The sequence below is a fragment of the Alosa alosa genome, chromosome 1 (assembly GCF_017589495.1).
Source record: "Alosa alosa isolate M-15738 ecotype Scorff River chromosome 1, AALO_Geno_1.1, whole genome shotgun sequence".
NCBI classification, from domain to species: Eukaryota; Metazoa; Chordata; class Actinopteri; order Clupeiformes; family Clupeidae; genus Alosa; species Alosa alosa.
The window spans coordinates 24,268,001-24,281,473 of record NC_063189.1 but is presented as its reverse complement, the minus strand read 5'-3'; the positions used below and the strand labels follow the sequence as shown (position 1 = coordinate 24,281,473).

At 40.6% G+C, this 13,473-nt stretch overlaps 1 protein-coding gene across 1 annotated transcript; it reads right to left on the bottom strand.

Moving 5' to 3' along the window:
* Positions 1-5,639: 5,639 nt before the first annotated feature.
* On the bottom strand, positions 5,640-13,012 carry ro60 (Ro60, Y RNA binding protein). Its single transcript, XM_048238658.1, has 9 exons — positions 12,755-13,012; positions 11,144-11,722; positions 10,708-10,928; positions 10,187-10,333; positions 9,835-9,972; positions 9,136-9,252; positions 8,706-8,822; positions 6,428-6,574; positions 5,640-6,047 (listed from the first exon to the last, which is right to left on the bottom strand). The coding sequence occupies exons 2-9, from the start codon at positions 11,709-11,711 to the stop codon at positions 5,895-5,897; spliced, it is 1,608 nt and encodes a 535-aa protein (XP_048094615.1). The 5' UTR covers positions 11,712-11,722; positions 12,755-13,012; the 3' UTR covers positions 5,640-5,894.
* Positions 13,013-13,473: the final 461 nt, after the last annotated feature.

The window sequence follows — 13,473 nt, the reverse complement described above, 5'->3', positions numbered from 1 at the left end:
ATCTGGGTGTAATTCCGACAGCGTGTTTTCTTTCAGGCAAGAAAATAGTCCTTTGTTTTGGTAACCCTCTGTACATTTCTGTAGCCTATGTAGGCCTACTTCCCTTCTGGTCAGGCAGACGGGTACATGCGGCACATGTCATGCCTACAGTAATCAAAATTCTATTAGAATTAGAATTGACAAATTGCAGATATAGGTGACCTGCCAGTACTGGTTTGCTGTTGGACCAGCATCATCTTCAGTTAAAGCAGTTGTGAATATTAAGACACAAAATGTTAGTCATGAAATTAATCATGCACTATGTATATTTAAATCTTAAATCTCACTCAGACTACTGATATTGCAGTATTCCTGCAAGTATTGCAGTATTCCTTCCCTCTCTTCAATTGTTATTGTATATTTTTTGTAGATTTGTACATTTTATAGTATTGCTATCAAAGTCAAAGTCAAAGTCAGCTTTATTGTCAATTTCTTCACATGTTCCAGACATACAAAGAGATCGAAATTACGTTTCTCACTATCCCACGGTGAAGACAAGACATATTTTACCAATTTAGGTCCACAGACAAACATAACATTCAAGTAAACAAAAAAGTAAGTAAATAAGAGGGCACATATAATAATGAAAAAATAAGAGCAGCAAAATGTGGTTGAAATTGTACATAGACAGTCAATAAAAATACTAGTGCAAATTCAGGCCAATAAAAGGCTTGGGTAGTTCTGTTTGACCTAAGTAAGAAGAAAGTGGCATAGTGGTGCAAGTTATGTAAGAGCAGCAGAAGTGTTGTGTTTCAGGACAACAACACCAGTTGTAAAGTGTACAAGTGTGCAAGTGTGCAAGTGGAGTAGTGCAGGCGGCCATTTTTGGGTCCAATGTCCAGGATGTTATGTAGCTGAGGGTGGAGGGGAGAGGAGGGAGAGTTCAGCATCCCACGGCTTGGTGTCTGGCTGTTGGTGAGTCTGGTAGTGCGGGGCGCAGGCTTCTGTACCTCTTCCCAGAGGGCAGTAGATCAAACAGATTGTGGCGGGGTGACTTGCATCACTCACAATTTTGGTCGCCTTGGCGGGTGAGGTGGGTGGTGTAAATGTCCTTCAGGGAGGGAGTGAAGCACCAATAATCCTTCCAGCTGTGTTCACTATGCGCTGCAGGGCTTTCCTGTTGTATTCAGTGCAGCTTCCGCCCCACACAGCGATACAGCTGGAGAGGATGCTCTCGATGGTGCCTCGGTAGAATGTGGTCATGATGGCTGGTGGAGCACTTGCTATATTGTTATATGTCATACTGTCATACTTTATAGTATTGCTATATTGTATATGTCATACTGTCTTTCCTAGATAGATAGATACTTTATTGATCCCCAGGGGAAATTCAAGAAATTCCTGTTTTTATTCTTTATGTAAAGTGAGTGTTGTACTTTGAGAGCAAAGATTAACCGGAGTCAAATTCCTTGTTTGTTTGTATGCAAACCTGGCCAATTATGATTCTGAAGTAAAACATATAACTGAGTAAATAAATTGGTTAGAATAAAGAGGCCTAGGCTTATAAGGGCCCTGTGAGTGTTGGAATAGGGGAAGTGAAGGTAATTACCCAAATAAAACTAATCAAAAGGATACCTGACACTACTGCACCAAGAAGCCTAGCCTAACACAATCATCTGCCCTTTTAAGCAGTTCCCGAGTAATCCGGTTTTGAAATCGAACACATTTCTACATGGTCTTCAATTTTGGGCCGAAATTATAATGCATTCTAATGTAAACTAATTTTGTAAATTGCTTAGCCATATAGAGTAGCATATCCCACTATCATGGTTCTTATTGCCAGATTCCAGACAACCCCACTTACACAGATATGAATAGGCCTATTTCTACTGGCATGCTTCATAGTGACATTGATGCAAACATGATGAGACACAATTGATTTATCTTGATATAAAGCCTGACATAAGTCAAATGCAAATATTACCACATCATACTTCCAAATATGGGTAGCCTAGACTGTCCTGAAAAAGTAAGATATAGGCTAGCATTACAATGATCAAGATAACAAGCTTATATAAGATTAACTATAGCTGAACAACACAGGTGACCACTCCTGCATAATTTCATGGAGTGCTGAAATTTGTTTATTATATTTTTATTTATTAGAAATATTTTTGACCAACTGAAACTCATCAAATATGCTTTGTGGTTGTGAACTTATTGCAGTATCATCATAACTATCCCACCTGTGTGTGCATGGTTAACATTCTAAAGTGCAAATTAGTTTAGGCCACAGCACAAATATTTCCATCCAGCCCCCCCCCCCAGCTTTGAGATAAGTGTCTGTGTAGTATTGTTTAACATCTCTATTGTGCTGTATCCCTTTGGTTGTGAAGCCTTTGGTTTAAACTCATAGGGGGCTTCCAAATTCAACCCAACATGCAGAAAAAGCAGCCTAGAATTCAAAACTGCTAATTATGTTATTCAAGTAGGGAAGAACATGTTTATAAGGGTCCCTTGTGATGTTACAAGGATTCTGTGTATTATGAAAAATAGTCATTTTCTATGTAGTCTAGCCTCAGTAGCAGGACATGCAGTATGAACAATATTTATGTATTTTTCAAAATTCAACTTTAAAGTAAAGCAACATAAGTCCAAGGAGTAACAAAAATATTCCTTAAGGGTTCAAATCAGATTCTGTACCATTTAAACAAATAAGTAGCGAGTTCTTATACATGACAATAGCATGTATTATTACATAACTTACACTAAAGATATGTATGATTTTATAATCCCTTTACATAATTATTTTCAGCAGCATCGTTTCCATCCAGCATCCCATCTTCATCCTGACAGTTAAACCAAATTAATCAGAGATGACAAACCACAGACCACACATGTGTAGCAGTACCATCTGCACAGAGTGTTGATAAAAGTTGAAAAAGAAAATGCCATTGATAATCAGTGTAAGGTTACCTCAATGCGTGGCTTTTTTGCATCTGATGAATCTTCATCCGCTGCTCTTCTGACTGTTTATGAATGAGAGGGTGCCAAATTACTCTCTCTCTCTCTCAAATTATTATTTGGAGTGGCTTAATATGAGTGTAGGAACATGGAGGCATAATCAAAAGAAATCACAAGGGTGAATATTCAACAAACCTTGGGTTTGTCCCTGCAACCCAAGTTCAATGGGCACGTTTCTGTCGATACTTGCTGATGTAGCTAGAGCAAAGAAAAACATAACACAATGTTGAAAAGCCTGAAGTAATTTAGGCAATTAGATAAGCAAGCATGCTTTTTTTGTTGCATTTTTTTGTTGCAACGCAAATATCGGCCGGCCGATATATCGGTCGATCCCTAGTTCAGAACTGCACAAATTTTGACTATAACAGCCCCTGAATGCATGCTGAGTTTTGTGGAATTAATGGATGTTCTGATTGCAGGCATTTAAACTGTAGGTAAACTGCAATGCAGCTCAATTTTACTCAAGTATAGGAACATTTGAATAATGACCTGTTCTGTATGCGATGCTGGCCCAAAGAATTAAAGATCTCAACCTGTGTACCAAAAATAAATACCACAAAAGAGCCCCAGAATAGAACACGTTTAGTATAAACAACATTTATTTGTTCAATATTTAAAGATGTATAAAGCAGTGTGTATTAAGTCTAAGGAACACAAATATTACAAAGGTACATTCAGGTTTATGTTACATCAAAAAATGTAGTGAGTTCCTAATAGCATAGCTTAAATTAGTTACCTAACTACCCTTATTACACTACAATTAGTAGCCTAATGTTTTCATAATTATTTTACAGAATCAGCTTTTCTAGCAGCGTTAGTGTCAACAGACAAAAAATACCTTGATTGTGACCTTCGGAAGCACAACACAGCAATGAAGAAATATGCATGTGAAATACATGAACGGCTAAGTGTACAACAGCATTTCTAAGTATATATCCTATGACTTACAAAATAAAGAGCTTATTTGAAGACAAAGTCAAAGGTCAGCTACAAAAGATTCTGCTACTTTCTCTGCATGTTCTCCTTATTGTATTTGCCATAATACAACACTGAATTGCTTGCTATTTGATGAAACCAGTACATGGTTAAGTGCACCTTATGACTTTTTCTATAGTTTTGGGATCCAATAGAAACAACAAATGTGTTGTAAACATGTCGTCATCAGGGTGTATCACGTCAAGAACTTAGCCTCTTTTCCAATAAAAATGTATTACATCAGTGTATTACAATATTACATGCACTGTATTCACCGAAACTAGGGGTCAATAGACATTAACATTGTTTTGTAAGATTGGGTAAAAGACCAAAAGTTAAGTGTTTAAAGGCCATCATTAAAGGAGAACTTGGGGCCCTATTGATAGATGTCTTTAAAGGTGCTCTAAGCGATGCCATACGTTTTTTAGGCTAAAACATTTTGTCACTTACTGCAAACATCACCTAACCATCCACTAGCTGTCTGTGTCCTGAATACACTGTAAAAAAATGCCATCTGTGGACAGCCCAGTCTCCAAAAACGGCAACAAAAACAACCTGGGCAAACCTAGCCCATAAAAACATAACAAACTGTTCCAGCAAATCACAGACGAGATGCATGTTTAGGAGAGTTTCAATTGCACGGGAGCAGCACTGGGAGGAGGGGGAGGAAGTAGCGAGCTAGCTCTCTGTTTTGTTTGAAAGACAACAGAAGTGACGTTACCCAGTATCACTTAGAGCACCTTTAATGTTTTGTAATATTTGGCAAAAGACCAAAAGCTAAGTGTTTAAAGGCCAGCATTAAAGGAGAACCTGGGGCCCTATTGATAGATGTCTTTAAGTACTTTCATTAGGGAGAAAAAGCAAAAACATGTTCAGCATTAAACTAGCTAGCCTGCTAATACCAGTAATGCGTTCTTGGGAGCTTCTGGCTATCATAGTAAACTTCTTTTCCCACTACTGACAAGGTTCATTACAACTGTCAGCCAACATGGACAGGATTCCTACAGATACACCTCTGCCTGTTAACCCCGGTAAAAGTAAATGTATAATATATATTAATCTTTTGAGTAAGCCCGAAGCCCCCATATTCGGTTTACGTTGTTGTCGTTTAGTACCTAAAGACATCCAACAAGAGGGCTCAGGTAGAAAATTGCAACATCCAATATCATACCACATTTCCATTCAGTCTTTCAAACTGTAGGTTCTAGGGCTTCAATAACATTGTGTTACCTCATAAAAAGACTGGGAATACAAAAATGTGTGAAAGTGTGATCATCTGTCAACCTGTGAAATTCACATCTTGGATGTCAAATCCTGTTTTTAAAATATATATTGAAACTCATCCAGCCGGCTGGATGACAAAATATAACCTAAATAAAATGTAACTTTTTGACAAGTGAGAGACATCATTGGGCAGTTAAAGGTGCCATGTGTAATGTCCGCCAAAAAATCAATTCATACTCCACATTCCATAAAAGATGGGGCAGTATACCTCCAGAAAGTGAGTTGGTCTATCCTAGAGTATCAACCGAGACACGTGTATTGCAGTTTGTCTGGCGGTTATGTTGCCCGCATACCGCCTCCCATGGCCGAAACTGGTATTATGACACCTGTCGGGCTGTGGCTAGTAATTTAGCATGCTAATTTAGGTTGATCTCTCTGCAGCACTATACCTTGTCATTTTTTTAATGACATCATCGCCGTTATTTCTTCTCATTCTTTTGATGCGTGTAGCTCATTTTTTGGATATTTTTACCTCAATTCTTACACATGGCACCTTTAAGGGTTTCTTTGTTAAGTCCATGGAGGTTGTGCTTTGTTGGGCACATCAGTCCAGTGTGACAACAGTTCACTTCAAGTTCCTTTCTGCAGGAGTCTGTTCTCAGGGTCATAGCGATGTCCAGACAACAGTCCTCTCATATGAGATCCAGAACAAAGTTATGGATGATGTCCACAGCTCTGGAGTCAAAGCCACAGATGTCCAGCATGCCTCGGTCGTCAGGGTCAGCCACCGAGAGACCCGTGGTCGTCAGTCCACACACAACTAACTTTGAATTGAGGCCCATTTTCTGGAGACGACAAAAAAAGTAGTTCAGTCAATGGTACACTGGAACATATTTCCGGTGTGATTATTGGACCAGACGCTTAGTGTGTGTGTGTGTGTGTGTGTGTGTGTGTGTGTGTGTGTGTGTGTATGTGTCCGCCAATCTAACTCAGGAAATACACTGTCTTTGAAAATTTCTAATTTATATCAGACAATAACAGGGAGGAATGAATTGGAGGACCTGTAGGCTTGGGTGTCAAGATCATTAAATCTTTTTCAGGTATAGAAAATATCTAGTCAGAGCAATGACACATCACCAGTTCAAATAACTCCATAAATTCTTACCATTCACAGCTATACATGGCAAATGATTAGTGAAGTGAACTCCACTACATAGGGACTTACCTGTCTGTACATTTTGAGTGCTTCTGCCGGGTTGGCCTTTCCAAACCAGGTCTCATTGTTGGTAAAGATGAGGAAGACGTCCACAGGCCTCTCACTCTCTGAGGCCCAGAGGATGGGCAGGGCACAGTCTGTGCTGCCATCAGGGATCTGAACACCCAACACAACTCTGGGTCAGTGGAATAATTTTACATCTACAGTATATTCTATACGTTGACCTGCAGCAAAGGAAGTTGACATTTCACTGTTAGGGTTACCCAAGGCACACAACCTGTACAAGAGCAACCTTTATCTTAAAAACTACATCACTACAAGACGTTTATTAAAGGCTTCATATAGCCTGGGTGTTCCCATGCTGCCTTGCGCGCGATTTGATTCACGCTGCTAAGGCAGCCTGGAGACCATGGAGCAAATTTTCGCCTGAGATAGGGAACCAATCACAGAACAGGGGGGAAAGCAAGACGATGATGAGCTATGCACAGACGCATTTGATAGACATCCGTGGCACCCAATAAACGGATCTGGGCATTTTTTTCAAATACGAGAAAATGAACGTTTGGTTCCCAGACCACGTCTCATTGAGAAGTGGTCGCGCTAGCCAGGCTAGGCTTCATACCCATCCTGTTACACTATGGTCTGAGAGAAAGTGGAATAGAACATTATGTCCAATATTCCAATATATGGTTGAATGTTCTGCATTATGTCCAATATTCCAATATGTGGTATAATGTTCTGCATTTCTCATTAGTGGGTCACTTTGATACTAAAAGTATGATTGTATGTAATGACTGTATGATATCTGTACTGTCCCTGTGTATATCTTTGTGTGACTATGTATTTAGAGATAAGCGGGAATATTATGACTTTGCAGTGTTTCACTGTTCTGCATGGCTGCATCAGTAGCTATCTGCTCCGGATTGCCAGGTTGCCACTAATCAGAGTGTGATTCAGCGTAGTCCACGTGAAATGGGATGACTAACGGCATCTCCCGTCAGCCTGGAAGGATACTTAAACCCTAACTTGTCTAGTTAGAGCAGCTGATGGATCTTTAGGTGAAGTCATGCTGTCTCTCCTTTGATGCGCATCATTGTAAATAAACTCTGTTCCTGATTTTTCATACTATTGGTCTGACTGGGTCTCTATTAAATCTATGGTATCAAAATTACCATCAGGTCAAAATGAGAAATATGTCCAGAAGCAGACTTGGTAATCAGCAAATGTTTAAGCACACTCTTGGTGTAGGCCTATGTCAAATATTACTCCGCTTTAACCCTCTCTGGTATGACTTTAGCAAAAGCCAGAATGTTAAACTAAACTAGCTTACGGAAGCTAGCAGGCTAACGGTAGACAGGCGGCACATACTGTATATCAGACCAGACGCCATCAACGGTTACAACAATGCTATAATCAGATAGTACAGTGTTTATTTCGACAAATTTTGACAAATCCAAGCAAAAAAAAGTGAAAAAAAAAAAAAAAAAAAAAAAAAAAAAAAACACATTTCAACAGATTCGGCAGCCATTACCGTTGTCATCTTTGTTTACTTTTCACAGCTGTTTCTGATGTTGCGGCAAAGGATTATGGGTAGTAGGGAGCATGGAGGATGCATCGATGCAGCCTTCAAAAACTACTGTTATTCGGGTAATTCTAAGATATCTTAAAAGGCAGCAGTTTTTTCCATTTTGAACAGAGCCACTCCTCCGAAATGGAAAAGCTGCTATGCTACAGGAATTCGGAGATAAGTATAAGTATACTCTTTTGATCCCGTGATGGAAATTTGGTCTCTGCATTTATCCCAATCCGTGAATAAGTGAAACACACACAGCACACAGTGTACACACAGTGAGGTGAAGCACACACTAACCCGGAGCAGTGAGCTGCCTGCTACAATGGCGCTCAGGGAGCAGTGAGGGGTTAGGTGCCTTGCTCAAGGGCACTTCAGCTGTGGATATGGGCATGAGAGAGCAGTGCTCAAACACTTCCCCCGCCCACATTTTTCCTACTGGGTCAGGGATCAAACCGGCAACCCTTCGGTTACAAGCCCGAAGCCCTAACCAGTAGGTCACGGCTGCCTCACACAGATCTCTTTCTACGGACTGCTGTCTGTGCATTCCCTCTATATTGTATCAGAGTTATGTTCATACTTTGTAGCAAAAGACGCATATTTAGTTTGTTTGTCGCTTCTCAACTGTAAGGGGACCCCGAGAGCTAATCTTCTTTAGTGCTTATTTAACATTAGGGCATCAAGTCAAGCAACATTTTTAAAATCACATGTTTGTACCTTCACCAGTTCTGCTGTAACTTGCATAACAGACATCTCAGCAGAGAGGTGGATTGGGGTGACATTTCCCTCAGAGAACACCAGCACCTGAGCATCCTTCTCCGTCTGCGTAATGACCTTGAACAAAAAGTATGACTTGCATCACAACCCCTGAAATTACAGCCATACTTTCAAGAATTACAAAACATTTGATCAACTGTTGTTTTTAATTACATTCTGAGAAGCAGCAGCTGGTTTGTTAAGAAAACAGACACATTGTCAAGCCATTATATGTTCTTAGCATTTGAGAGAGTTAAAGCATTCAAGACACTGAAATTCTTCATCGCTCTCAACATACATTCGCAGCCAGTGATACCACAATGTAGCCATCTGAAAAATGTATACCAGAGCCATGGGTTGCTAGGAGAACCCGGGCTTTGTGAATGCTCACCATGCTCATGACGGCAGCTGCCGTGGCAGCACTGATGGAGCTCCCCAGCGCAGTGCTGCTCAGCGAAGCACTCACGTCCACACTGACCACAAACATCTTACCTGTGGCCTCCACATTCTGTGTGTGTGTGGGGGGCGTTAACAGGAGACAGATGTTTGTAAACAGTCATTCTTAACTGACGACAGAACACATTCTCATTTCAGGGTAAAACACATGTTTTAGTTTTGGATATATAGTTGGAACACAGCTTAAAATAAGCTAACTAAACCTCTGCAGGTCATTCAAACTGTTTCAAATATGCATGTTAAAAGACATTTGTGCAGTGACTCTAGGTTGTATTTTTATATGACTGAACCACATTGTATTTATACTAGGTAGTGTCATACATCCCAAGTTAACAAGATAGAGAGGATTATTTCACACGTAAAATGCAAATCCACTTATCCAAACTGACAACCAACCCCATATGGTGTCCCTCCTTCCACACATGCTAATGATGCACATGGTAACAGCCACTACCGAATGAGAGCCAATGACAGACAACTGAGATCTCATGACACATTACAAATCCTATATCCCCTATTCACAGATACACTGACACTATTATCATTTATGGCTTAAGTTATACCCTCAGAGGCATCTTGATATCAATAGTTGTAAATATGTGCTGTGTTTACATGTTCCAGAAATCAGACTGACCTTAAAGCACTGGAAAAAGGCAAAGTCCAGAGCTTGGATGATGTGTGCATCTGGCTCCCATTTCAGTTTACTTCTGTTGCCGTGGCCCCTCTTGTAGTTCTCTGTTGCCAGCAAGATGCTGAATGGATGCAACTTTGACTGAAAGACGTTGGAATTTAAAATCAATGATGCAAGCTAAATTACACAGAGATCAGGTACATCAGTTTACTGGAAAAAAGGTCACTTCATATTTCATACTGAAATTAGTACAGTTAATGATTTTCAAATCACATATTACTTTCTTCAAGTAGCTTTTCTATTTGAAAAGAATGACTCTAAACTAAATTCTAGGTAATCAATGTGCAGCCGTTACCTTTTTCAGAGCAGTGTCATTCTGAATCCTCTCACAAACAGCTGCAACATCAGCACTTCCTGGGGCAAAAACCTTGTCAGCAGTCATCTTGCCCAAATGTCGGAGCAATGCAGCCAGTGGCATGTCTTTTAAGAAAGCTCTCCATACCTACAACCAAGCAAGACTGTATGTATTTGTCAAGACAACTGAGAAAGTACATCATACCAGATTATCCTTTACACATATAAATGTACTTCTTATGCTGCCTCTAAAAATGACCATTAGACCAAACTATAATATACTTTAGTTTGATTTTAAACTCATATTGTTGAAAGAATTATGGGACCTATGGTCACATGAAAATCTAAGGCAGACTGTAATACCACTGTAACAAATACCATATACCATATACAATTTATACCATACACAATTTAAACTTTCAATTGTATGCCGTGCAGTAAGAGCCGGTCCAAGTAACTACAAAACACTACAATTCAGTTCCCAAACACACAGATCAGCCATAGATCATTCAAGTGGCAGACCTCTTTGGACTTGAGATGATTTGTGAGGATTTGTTCCCTCTCCAGCCTGTGCTCATCAATCAGATGGATCACCTCCATCTCGTCATTCGAGTGCTTGGTCTTCTCCACGGCCTCTAGGTATGTCAGGACTTTGACAACATCCTCAGAGTTTTCTTTGTCAGCGTACGCAACCTGAACCTCTTTCCACCCTTTAGTTATGTACTTATTAATCAGTGCAATAGCTGTAAAATACAATATTATTTGCACTATGAAGAAGATTTGTTATTGATTTTTGTTATGAACACATACATTCATTTCAACCTCTATTTTACCACACACTTGTAATGGCAGTCATCATTTCACATGTGTGGATGATCCCTAAATCGTTAATCTATTTTCAATTCAAAGTCAGGATACTTTTTCATAAAACACCAACAATTCTTGCTCATCTACTCACCTTCATTGGCTGGCTTCATATGTGAAAGTCTAAGAAGGTCCTGGTGTGACCAGCCTGCCCTGTGTTTGCACTTGGTCACAGCCTGAGCAAGAACTATGGGGTCCTGGCTGTTGTACCAATCAGCAACAGCTTTGCGCAGGCCGCGACCCCACATACCACACTTCATTCCGTCCTTCAATTCCTTCTTAAATTGAATAAATGCAAACAACTGGCTTGGGAGGTGACATAGGTCCTTCAAGGCCCGAAATGCCGCCTGCTTGGTCTTTGAATCCGAATGCTGTGAACAGACGGCCAAGGCAAACAGTGCAGGGTTCGAGCGGACGGCTCGTCCATCCTGTCCAAACCTGCGGATTTCCTCCACCACATCGCAGCCTTTGCCATTCTCCAAGAGCTGGATCAAGGTCAACACGCTTTCCATGCCGAGTGATGGCTCCTTGGTGTTGTAAGTAGGTCCTTCTGACCCATAACACAGAAACCGGCGAAGACGGCAAAGGTCCATAGCACCCATGAGAGGGTCATCGACGGCCCCAGGCTGACCTCCTTCAGTAGTGCACTCCGTAGAATCCATGAATCTGCAAACTGCAGAAACAACATGACAGAAATATGTCTGCATCAATAGGTAACTGAGCCTGTCATCATAGTTGTGTCTGTCATGTCCAAAACCATGGCAATTTCTTAAATTCACTGGTCATAGAATACAATTGAGCTGGAGCACTCCAAAGAAGTACCAACTTGCATCGAAACGGTTTGCCACATAGTTAACTTAAGCCAAGTCAAACAGACAGTGTTACAGCTTCACAGATTGCAATAATATTCTGAACCATGGCCAAAATAAGGCTAACGGTCTTAACACTATAGATACGCCTGGGACCGCCAACGAGTGAAGATACCTGTTGGAGTAGTGATGGATGCTACTGACCAAATTGCAGTATTTGCAGTTGTAATTGCAGTTGTTGTCCAGCCATATCGTGGCTAACGTTAAAGTTAGCATTAAACTCCAACCAGCTGACATGGCTGGCATGCATTACTCTGATAGCTACGCTAACAAGCTAAAGCGATTAAATGCCTCCATCAGCTGAATCCAAAGCGTTGAATTATTATACAATGGACAGTATATAGTCTGAACACCATCTTATATTAGTTAAATTAACAGTCTTTCGAGATGGTGAAATGTCAGCGTCATAATTTGTAAGCCACGGGACAACAACTACAATACCAGCGAGCTAGATATACTAACGTTAGGCTGCTACCATGGGGATGGATGCAGCGACCTCCCATCCTCAGTCCAGCCATAACTTTAACGTTAGTTTTTCATTCTGATCAGTTCATTTCAGATACGCAATGCTGAAGTGATTCTTCAGAAATGTCAATGCAGTAGATCGCGACAGAGAACCGAAAACTGCATTAGCTTATGTTAAACTACAGATTTAACCATATCGGCAGCTCGAGATGTATTTAGCTTGAAGCTAGCTGGCTAGCGAGTGTGAATGCTTGTGCAGTAGACTGGTTGAGTCAGACATTCCTTGCAGTCTAGGATGCTGACTATTAAACCAGTTAACTGTAACTTTACACGTCCCTGAGTAGTAGCACTACACATTTTGCAGTACTTACCACAATGCGTAGATTCAAATACTTAGTTAGCCTCAGCCTCACGTCCAAAAAAGGCCTTCCTCCCTCCCTAGGATCCGTTTGTTGGACCGTGACAAGCAAGATGTGGCCGAAGTGGTTGCTGGGAGAGACAGCTGTGTTTTCCTCTCTCACCACGGTGGTCACTGGTCAGGGCTACGGGTTCAATCAGGTTCGACCATAGACTATATAGAACTCTATATAATACAGTCTATGGGTTCGACATGTTAGACGCCTCGTACTACATTTTTCGATACAATGAATGGAAAACGTGTTTCTAAGGTAACTAATGCACGCTCACTTGAAATGTGGCTGGTCAAAATGAGGTCAACAGGGCAATCAATGTTCGGAGTTGGCCGCCAGGTAGCCTAAAGTAGGCTTAGGTCTAATTAAACGCTCTATTCAGGTTTTTAAGAGATTGGCTGGCAATTTAAATGTAAATATCTCTACTCTGTTACTAATAATATAACTTAAAATAATATAAACTGAAAATAATTGCCTGTTAAATACAGTTGGCTACCTCCAACTCTCAATATCTCGTGCTCGTCCAGGAGCCTAGGCCCTGCCTATCCTGACTGTTCGTTTATAAAGTAGGCCTAGCCTAGCCAGCCATGTGCAGTGTTTGAGAGGTGGACGGGACGAGCCTAGCCTACACAATTCCTTTACGTAAGTAGATACACCTTGTCAAATATTAGGCCTACTCC

Excerpts from the sequence above, each read along its gene's own strand:
- ro60 (XM_048238658.1), bottom strand. The coding sequence starts at position 11,711 with ATGGATTCTACGGAGTGCACTACTGAAGGAGGTCAGCCTGGGGCCGTC. Across the intron at positions 10,334-10,707 it reads ATCATCTCAAGTCCAAAGAG|GTATGGAGAGCTTTCTTAAA; the intron begins GTCTGCCACTTG and ends GCTTGGTTGTAG. Across the intron at positions 6,048-6,427 it reads CACTCAAAATGTACAGACAG|AAAATGGGCCTCAATTCAAA; the intron begins GTAAGTCCCTAT and ends TGTCGTCTCCAG.